This window comes from Macrobrachium nipponense, chromosome 9, assembly GCF_015104395.2.
Source record: "Macrobrachium nipponense isolate FS-2020 chromosome 9, ASM1510439v2, whole genome shotgun sequence".
In the NCBI taxonomy this organism is placed as follows: Eukaryota; Metazoa; Arthropoda; class Malacostraca; order Decapoda; family Palaemonidae; genus Macrobrachium; species Macrobrachium nipponense.
In genome coordinates, this window is record NC_061110.1 from 63292606 (window position 1) to 63303213 (window position 10608).

Genomic DNA, 10608 nt, shown 5'->3' on the forward strand with positions numbered 1-10608 from the left:
AGAGATCTTGTTACCATGGCGAGAGGTCCCATACATAGTATTTGTTGAACATATATTTGCAGCTATTATGAAGCACAAAACACTCAACTTCTAGGAACCTGTACCTGGTGGGCTGATGCCTTACCTTCCACTTTAAAGTTATTCAAATTTAGGATAGAAAAATTTTTTTTTTCTTTTTTTTACTACTATTGTACTATACTTTTTTTGCCTTGACCATATGAATAGGTGCCCACCCATTAACTATTATATAATATATTTAAATGTCTAGGAAATGAACATGTAGGTAAGATTACTGCAAATTTTTATTGATTAAAGTCCACTTCCTAGCACTTATAATAGCAACCACTAAAGTACAATGAATCTTCCTCATACGTACCTTATTATTAAGTATTTTGCTACAGTCACTAAGCAGATTTTGTGTGGTGGAAATATCCTTATCCTCCATGCATTGGATACCTTCCTCAGTCACATCATTACTACTGCACTCTCTGAGAGAAAAAATTAACATCATTCATTATATATATAGTATTACCAAAGTAAATTAACAAAATTAATTTCAAAACATTACTGAATTCAACTGCTTTTATATACTTTACCTAAAATTCTTAAAATGACATTTTTATAAAAAAAATTAGATTTTGAGGTTATAGTCGGCAGGGGTAAAGAAAAGCTGAAATTCCTTGTAGCCCAACAATTTCAGCCTCCCCTGGCCCTTATTGAGAGCAGTTTAATAAACAGCTCTCAATAAGGGCCAGTGGAGGCCAAAACTGTTGAGCTAAAACGAATTTCAGCTTTCTTTTCCCCCTATGGACTATAACCGCATATACCTAGCTTTGTGAAAAAGGACGACTAAAACCTCATAAAATTATATTTTATACAATACTTATCAAGTAATTCCTTAGATAATAATTATGCTCACATGGTATCCTAAATTCAAAATTTTTGGTAAGGTGGCTGTTGCCAAGAGGGGGAGTGACAGACCCTGTCCACTGCAAAGGTGCGTGAATGCGGACAGTAGCATACGGCGTATTCTATTCATTGCTGCAGAATCAATGAAAAATCAGAGGGGAGGAGGATGGGCTCTGATTTAGTAATTACTTGGTATTACATAAAATCTAATCTTATTATAAAAATGCCATTTTTATACAAGTAACTTACCAAGTGATTACTTAGCAGAATCCCACATTGAAATAGAAAAAGTGGCTAACCCTAAAACAGTGCTTGTTGCTTCCTTACCTGGTAAGAGGACTACAGCCTTTGGTTAGTGCTCATCTTAACCTTGTTGTGGTGCAGCAGTGTGCTGGGAGTCGCCTTTAGGTTAGTGGGAGTCTTGCAACGGAGGATATTGCATATTTGCTCACAAGACGTAAACAAATGAAAAACAAAAAATTTAGCTTTGCCCTGGATGCAGCACCAAAACACAAACCAGACCAAAACCTGTCAACAACTCTTGACAATAAAAACACAACCACTACCCATCTAACGAACTAGTGGGTACTCTGGGTAGAACATACCCTTGCTCCCCAAAAACTCGACACCCTTACAACATGGCGAAGAGACAGAAGATAGACTGTGTCCCTCCTATACTTCTTCCCCGAATTCCATGCCGGCCACTGCCGAAGGACTGAGGGTACTGCAGTTTTCAAATACTGTTTCCACTTCTTTCAAATAAAGAGACACAGAGATCAACTTGCACCTCCAATATGTTGACTGAAGAATGGCTGAGAGAGATAAATGATGTTTGAAGAAGAGAGAGGTTGCTATTGCTCTGACTTCATAAGTTTTAACTTTGATCTAGGAAAAAGTATTTTCCTGAATCTGGGAATATGCTCTGGATATCCGGTCTCTAATACAGAATGAAAGGGAATTCTTAGAAAGTCTATGTAGGAAGTACCTCAGGGCTCTGACTGGGCAAAGAATCCCTTCCACTTTGTCTGGGCTCAGGATATCCATTAAATTCTTGATATGGAAGGAGCAAGACCATGGCTTAGCAGGATCCTCATTCTTAGCTAAGAAACCCAAGGTGAAAGTGCAAACTGCATTGCCTTGGGAGAAGCCTATTCTCTTGTTGATCACATGTAAGTCACTTACATGTTTAGTCATAGCCAGGGCTACTAAGAAAAGTCTCTTCCATAACAGGTTCTTGAGAGAAGCAGAACTGAGGGGTTCGAAAGGAGGGTCTGTAAGCCACGCAAGGATTACATCCAAGTTCCACAACACTAGATTCAGCTTCTGCTTGGAGGTATTGAAGGACCTAACAAGACCATTAAGATCCTGGTTAGATGAAAGATCCAAACCTCTGTGCTTGAATATTGAAGAAAGCATTACCCATATCATTTAACTCTTGAGAGCCGGGATAAAAATTATGCAGCACCCCAAGCCAGGTAAACTTTGAGGTCAGCCAATTTAAGAAAAAACATATCGATGGAAAAAGGAAGATATGCAAATGCACATGGTGTAGGAAAAACAAATTCTAAAAAAATTTCCCTTCCTTCTACGAAAAGTTGAAAATGACTTTACAACCCTTTGGGGGGGGCCTCTTCTACAAGACAATTGTAAATTTTAACAAGTCATACATGTTTTTTTCTAATAAATAAATTCATTTTATTTTGTAAAATTATAATTTCAGCTTATACAATATCAAAACAGATAAGAACTAAAACCAGACACAAATTCTGAGCATATTTGATGTAAAATATATTTACGTAAATTTGCTAAGATTGAAGATGCAGTAACTTTTTTGGATCATACATGTTTTTCCTAATATTTCTTTGCACTTCTTTTTGCAAAATTACAATAAAAACTGACATACTATCATAAAAGATAAGAACTAAAACCAAGAGCAACCCTTTGGTTATATTTATGAGCAAATGTTATATAATAAGACATAATGTGAGAGAAAAAGGTAGTACAGTGGTCCCCCATACGGGGGATGGGTACCATACCCCACACGAATAGCTAGAACCTGCGAATAGTTGAATCCCCTAAAAAACTTTAAAATTGCCTATTTTGTTAATAAAACTCAAGAAAAACCAACTAAAAATGTTTATAACTGGTTTTTTAATAGTTTTATCATAAGTGCATTTTATGATGAAATTGATAAAAAAAAAAAACAGGAACTTCTGGATATTTCTCATAGAAAAATACCTTGAATAGGCAAATTTTCCGCGAATAACCCTTCAGAGCCGGGGTAAAAATTATATGTTCCAGAGAGAATTTCGCAAATACATACGTCAGCGAATACAGGGGGTTCACAACTAGCTCATGAGCCACCTGCTTCTTGATTTTACCCAGTCTAAAAGTTGCCATTAGTGACTTTATGGGCTATAGAAGCAATGGCACCTCTTTCTTACCTAATTTCCCCTAACAGACAGCGCATAATATTGTTACTCACCGTGAGTAAATCTGTCAACGACCCAAAACCTTTTATTGCTACTCATGAGAGTATATCCATCCATTAAGGGTTAATGGTGGAAGAGTTAAAGGTTCACAGAGGTCTTCAAATACAGCAGAAAATCAACAACCTGAGACAAAGATGTCTCAAAAGATGAGATGTGTTGCCTGAGGCACCATCAACTGGTAGATGTTGCAAGTAGACTGGTGTCTGCACTTTGCAATAGCTTCTGCAGTTGCTCATGAAAACCTTTTGCTCAGAGGAGTTTCCTGACAGTTTGAAGACTGTCAGAGTGAGAGTGGATAATCCTTGGTGATACCTCTTGAAGTGCAGATGTTTAGTAGCCATGGTTTTGGGGAAACAGCCTAGGTAAGTTTATCAGAAGACGAAGAAGGTCCAAGAACCATTCCTTCTTGGGTCAGAATGGAGCAACGAGTGTCATCGAGACATTGTGGTGAGACACGAACTTGTTTAGCACATCCCTAAATAAGCTGAATGGAAGGAGTGCATAGAAATCCAGACCCAACAAATCTAACTGCATGGCATCCGTCACCCAAGCCAGGGGATCTGGGGCTGGAGAGCAGAAGTGAGGAAGACTACTGTTTCTTGAGGTGGCAAATAGGTCTATGGATGGTTTGCCCCACAATCTCCACAGGTCGATGCAAATCTTGTTGTCTAGGGTCCATTAGGTAGGAAGGACCTGCTTCTGATGGCTGAGTTCGTCCACCACGACATTTAATTTCCCTTGAATGAAGTGAGTGACCAAGGTCACTTGATTCCATTGGGCCCAAAGAATTGGAGAACTCTTGTGTGCAATCTGCCCAAGGTGCCAAAGGTTTTGATTGATGACAGAGTCCCTAGAAGGCTTATCCATTGACAGGCAAAAGAGAGAGGAACTTGTGAATCATCTGTGGCAGTTTGCAACTCTCTTAGGGGATGGAAACACCTGAAAGGTCCAAGAGTTGAGAATCATCCTAAAATAAAGAATCTCATGTCAGAACCAACTGGGATTCCTGGAGATTTAGAAGAATTCCTAGATCTTGAGAGTTGTAGAGTTGTTTGAAGGTCCCTTATGAATTTATCCTTTGAAGGGGAACAAAGAAGCCAGTCGTCCAGATAAAAGCTGATGTTTATGTCAACTAGATCCAGCCATTTGGCGAGAGGCAATAGGACTCAAGAGAATACTTGAGGGGCTGTGGAGAGGCCGAAGTACAGGGACCAAAACTGATAAGACTTTCCCTTGGAAGATGAACAAGAGGTACTTCATGGAGATTGGATGAATGGGGATATGAAAATATGCATTTTGCATATCCAAAGTATCGTCCAATCGCTCAGATGAATGGAGGCCCTAACTGACTGGCTTGTCTCCATCCTGAGCTTCGTCTTCTTTACAAAACGATTGTGGGCACTTACATAGAGTACTGGTCCCTAGGCCCCTAAAGCTTTGAGAACTACAAAAAGGCGATGGTAGAAACCCTGAGAATGAATATCCTCTACTTCCTCTATAGCTTCCATCAGGAGAGAGGATACTTCCTTCAAAAGGGCCAAATTTCTCTCCATGCCTCTTGAGTAAGCGGTCAAGGCAATAAGAGAGAAAACTAAGGGGAGGGGGTCTCCAAAAATGGGATGCCGTAACCCTCCCTTAAAACCCTGATGCTCCACGGATCTGCTCCCTTGTGATCCCACTTCCCCAAGAACAAGTGAAGTCTGGTTCCTGCTGGGGCACGAAGGACTTATGCTTCACTTCTTGGAAGGGAGCTTGGAGGAGGAGTGCTTCTTGGAGGGTCTGGAATGAAACTGCAGATTTGTGTGGGGTCTAACTTGCTATTTAGGTCCTTTCCCACTAAAGGGAAGCTGCTAGAGAGAGGAGAGAACTTAAGAGAAAGGGCGCAGACAAAGAACTTTTGGGGTGTTGAAAAGACTGTGTCGAAAGATCCTGTGTCGATTTCTTATGTAGGTTTGATGCGATCTTTTCTACCATCGATTGCAGAAACAGATGTGACGAGTCAAGCAATGAAAAAAGCAAATCAGACTTCTCGGAAGACGTAGCTTCTCTTGAGGTGAAAGAAAACAAAGTTCTCTCTTCTTCAGAACTCCAAATGTTAAGAGAGATGCGAGTTCCGAGGAGCCATCTCGTATAACTTTATCAGCACAAGAAAGAACATCAAACAGGTCTGCTGAATAAAGATCTTCTAAGACTATTTTCAATCTCCTTAGCGAGAGACCCCACCGTCTAGTCCAAGAAACTCAACACCTCAAAAACCTTCAAGATGTTCTTGATGAGATAATCCAGCTCCGATGACAAGAAGACGACTTTGGCCAAAGAGAAGGCTGATCAGTGAGACTACTCAATGAGACCTGAGAAGTCTCCTTGGGACGAGGCAGCCACTCCCAGGGAGGGAACTTCCCCAGTTACATAAGGGCAGTACTTTCTCTTGACCAGATGGGCAAATGCAGCTTTGCCTTGTTCTCTCATCATTGATAGCCTTCACTGCCTTCTTAGAGGAGGACAAAAGCCCTGTCTTGAGAAGGAGAGCTTGATCTTCCTGAACATTCCCCATAAGGAAGGTGGAGGCCAGAGAAGGCGGGGTCGCTAGCACGAAGAAGGAAGGAAAATTATCCAGAAGAAAACACAGACTCTTGAGAGCTGTGGGTGGAGAAAAGTCTAGGTCAGCACCCTCTGAGGAGATTGGAGATAAAAAACAATTCTTGAACAGGCTTAGGGGGAGGAGTTTTCCTAATAAAGCTCAATATCTCTGGCAGTTGTTCCTTAATGGGAGCAAGAGAGGGGTTGTCCGATTCTAAGACAGGAACTTGAGAGGACTGTTGAGGCTGAATCGAATGTCTTGATGAAGCTGGTGCCAGGAGCTATGAGTCCACAGCTGGGTGTACAGGAATAAGTGCCTGGTGTGTGGGAGCAAGATCTGGGTGCACGAGAGCAGGAGGTGGGAGCACGGGAGCCAGAACTGGGCTCTCAGGAGCAGAGCCAGAGACAAGATAGGTGCTTGGGCAACAGGTGCCTAGATTGATGTTTCTGCCGCTTTGACTCCTTGGGAGAGAATGACAATGGAGAATCCCATGGGTGTGCAGACAGCTGAACAGAGTCCAGTACGTTTTTGCGCCACCCTTTTGGCACAGATCATTTGGCTCCACCATTTGGCGTTCATTATTTTGGCGGTGAGCTCTTTTGGCGCCAATTCAGAATAAAAACAAAAAGTCGAAAGTTGATAGATTAATCTCTCGCTTTGTAAATATTTTCTCATTTATCAATATATTTGCTTAAATGTTCCATCAACATACCACACATCAGATTCATGTAAAATATTTACTCAGGTCTTTCTATCAAAAATAAAAATTCTCCCCTCTTCTGGACCACCATCGCCTTAATTAAAGTCTTCAGGTTGGCTCCCGATCATCATTTAAAATTAATACTTGTCACTTTTCTATTATACAGGCAGTCCCCGGGTTACGACGGGGATCCCGTTCTTGAGGCGCGTCGTAAGCCGGAACATAGTCAAAATCGTAAGAAACCTTACTTTTAATGCTTTGGGTGCATTCAAAACTATGTAAACTGCATTCTTATTGCATTTTTCATAAAAAAGACCTTCAAATATTGATTATTTTGCATTTTTTGTGTCATATTTCTTCTGCCAGATCAGCGATGTAGGCACTGTAACCCTGGAATTTCTGATGAATATAATTGAAAAGCGTCTTAACCTCGGTACATCGTAAGCCAAACCCATCATTATTATCATAAAGTTAGGATTAACCAGCCCAATGAGTCTAGTTTAACTAGACTCTTACAGTGCTGGCCCGAAAACATTTAAGAGAAAATTATAAAAGAAAAATACGTATATAAAATGCGTGTCTACAAAGTGGAATGGAATGGAATGGTAGTTAATGAATTATAATAAATTAATGATAAATGAGGATGATTATTGAGTGATAGATGAGGCTGGAATTAAAAATATGAATTGAACTTATAAAAGACTGAAAGATAAAAATATAAAAAAATGATCTGACTCTTATATTATTTCTGATAATGATATATTGCCTAAATATAAATTTCTTTCTCTATTAAAAATTAGGCAATCACATATGCTTGACTGTTTAAAATTGTATTGCAGACATTGCAATGAGGGATGTTCCCTTGTGGAGTTATCATTAAATACTCGTGAGTTAGTCATGTGTGGCCTATTCGTAATCTTGTTAATATTACTTACGCTCGTTTTTCATTTTGTACTGATGTATTCCACAAGTCTACACTCTGCTTGATGCACTTTCATTTACTGGTGTCTGCTTCACTATGCCACAGATTTTGCCATTTTGTTTTTATGCACTGCTTCACTGAGTTTAAATAATCTGTAGCAGGCAATTTATTGTCAAAAATTGGTGAGTTTATCCCAGACATGGCCTTTTCATTACCTTGGATTCCAACATGGGCAGGAATCCAGCAGATTTCAATGTTAACCCCACGTGAATATAAAGTTTAATTTCCTTCACTAAAGGGTTCTTATGTGAGTAGCTTTTGAGGGATTCAATTGTGCTTCTTGAGTCAGAATAGATTACAAATTTGGTATTCAATTTATTATTTGACAATTTTATCTGATTGATTGCCAATATAATTGCTCTTAATTCAGCAGTAAAGACAGTTGCTTCAATTGGCAATGAATTCCAACTTATTTTGTATGATGACACTGCAGCACAACCAACTCCCGCACAAGATTTGGATCCATCAGTGTATATGGCTTTATGTGGGCCTTTACTTCGAATGTCTTCTAATGTATCCTGTTTATAGCGATCTGAAGCATAATCTTGCTTTTTTTACAAATGATATAGGTTAGAACATACTTTGATTTTCTTCATAATCCATGGAGGCGGAGAATTTGAGGGTGGAAGTATATTTACTCTAACACCATTAGATTCCAATAACCTATTAGCTCTTATTGGAAAAGGTGGTTCGTGATTACTAATAAATATGTCTCGCATGGCAAACAGTTTTTTTGTGGGGGAATCAGTGGATATTATCTTTATAGCACTTCTCATAGTTACAAGGTCACGATGTAAAGATAATGGGGGTTTGCCACTTTCACAACATACTGAAGTGTTTGGAGAAGATTTAAAGGGTCCACTACAAAGTCTCAAGCCTCGAGTGTGGATAGAGTCTAAGTACTTCAAGGTACTTTGTGATGCTGACCCGTAAATTGGACTTCCATAATCTACTGTGGATAAAATTAGTGCTTTGTATATCATAAGTAATGTTTGTCTTAGCTCCTCAAGTAGTATGAGACAATTTTGTGATCAAATTTAAGGCACTATTACATTTATTTTTTACAAAGGGTGTGTGTGTGTGCTTTCCAGTTAAGATGAGTGTCAAACACAAGCCTAAAACTTTTACAGTATTACTAAACTGAATGAAGCTATCACCTAATTTAAGATCCATGTCTTAATTCAGTTTCCATCTACTATTTTTGTGAACATAATTGCTTGGGTTTTCTCTACAGAGCTCTACAGAGAGCTTAAAGCTTACTGACAAAGTCCAGTTGTGGATGTTTTTGATAGCTTTACTAAGAATTCTTTGAAGATGACGAAGACTGCTTGAGGAATAATATAGAGCAAAGTCATCTACATACAAGCTATTTTGTACTTCCTGTTGTAACTACTTTACGATGTTATTAATAGCTAGAGCAAAAAGTGTTCCACTCAAAACGCTCCCTTTTACTTAAGGCATTAAATCTATTATGCAGGGTTTCTAATCTTCTACCTATAACATATTTTGAATTGGCGTCTAACGAGCTCATCACCAAAATAACGAGTGCAAAACCATCGCCAAATTGGCAGAGCCAAATGATCTGCAGCAAAAGAACAGTGGCAAACAGTCCCGTTCCGGCTGAACAGAGGTAAAATCAACAGGGGTCCATTCCATAGCTGCATGAAGGAAGAAGGTGTCGATGGTATCACTGTGATGCTGGACTGGTAAGGAAGAAGTGGGAGCCGAGTCATTCATGTGCCTTTACAATGGCCGGGATGAATCCAGGAAGCATCTACGACGGCCATGAACTGAGTCTGAATCCAAGCTTTACGATGAGCAGCACACATCCAAAGAGATGCCTTTCCAATGGCAGTTAGTCGAAGCCTGGGATCTGGCAACAGGATTGATAGAGGGGACAGTAACCCATGGGCTAACCCCACCAGCCTCCCTTGGACCTGGTGCAGGGAAGTGGGACAGTGACCTTCATCTATGAGCGTCAATGGGACGGGAAGACACCTTCTCTACTAACATATCACTCAACACTTTATCACTACAGGCTTTCTCAAACTTTTCCATGAGAACACATGGGAAGGCCCCTATCTCCAACACAGCTTACTACTAAATAAATCTTCTTATCAAATTGAGAATTGAATTTTGACTCGAGACTGGCAATGGTGTCGGGGTTTGAAGAATGGGAGCTGAGCACAGGAGTGTGTGGAGGAATAGGAGGAAGACTGAGAAAGATGATGTCCAAGGGTAAAGGGAAAAGCCAGACCGGAGTCTGTCTTAGGCTTGGAACAATCTCTACTCAAAGAGGCCCTACTTTCAGCACAAGCAGGCACCTTCCTAAGCCTATTCTTCTCAAGTTTATTAAGGTGAGAATGAAGCATCTTCCATCTTCTCTCATCCCAATCCTTGCAGACAATTAACCTCCCTCGAACATACTTGTCCCCTACACTTAGTGAACGTGGTATGTGCGTTATGATGAAGTTTAGTAAGTCTAGTATTACAGCCTTCACTACAATAACAAAGACTAGAAGTGCTAGAATCGGACAAGGTGCTCAACTAAAGTAAATTTAGCTAATTGTAAAAGGCAACCAAAACAGGCAACAGGTTAAGAAAACCTAAGGCAAGTATGTCACCGATTTCGGCAACTGCAACAGGCGAATTATGAAAGCTGTATTGTGCGAGCATAAACAGTAACTAAGTAATTAGTACTTGGTAAGTTACTTGTATAACAGTTAAAAGTATAAAGGACAAGTGATTAGCATTCACTTACTCTGTTTCTTTATGAGAATGTTTTAATTTGATGTGCTGTTCAAGACCTTTTCCATAAAAATATCTCTTGCAGAATCTACACTTTTTTCCTTTACATGATTTCACACGATTACAACTAGTAGCACTGGTTACACTGTTCTTACAAGCTTTGGAAACAGTGGTATCTGACAGGGACTCACCTACG

General features: G+C 39.8%; 1 protein-coding gene across 1 annotated transcript in view; it reads right to left on the minus strand.

Annotated features, from left to right (window-relative positions):
* Positions 1-289: 289 nt before the first annotated feature.
* The window catches only part of LOC135218083 (uncharacterized), a 101527-nt gene continuing 91208 nt past the window's right edge, over positions 290-10608 (minus strand). The window contains exons 4-5 of the mRNA XM_064254226.1: positions 10426-10603; positions 290-488 (exon numbers count right to left, since the gene is read on the minus strand). Coding sequence (XP_064110296.1) covers positions 290-488; positions 10426-10603 — 377 coding nt within the window. The remainder of the gene's footprint in view (positions 489-10425; positions 10604-10608) is intronic.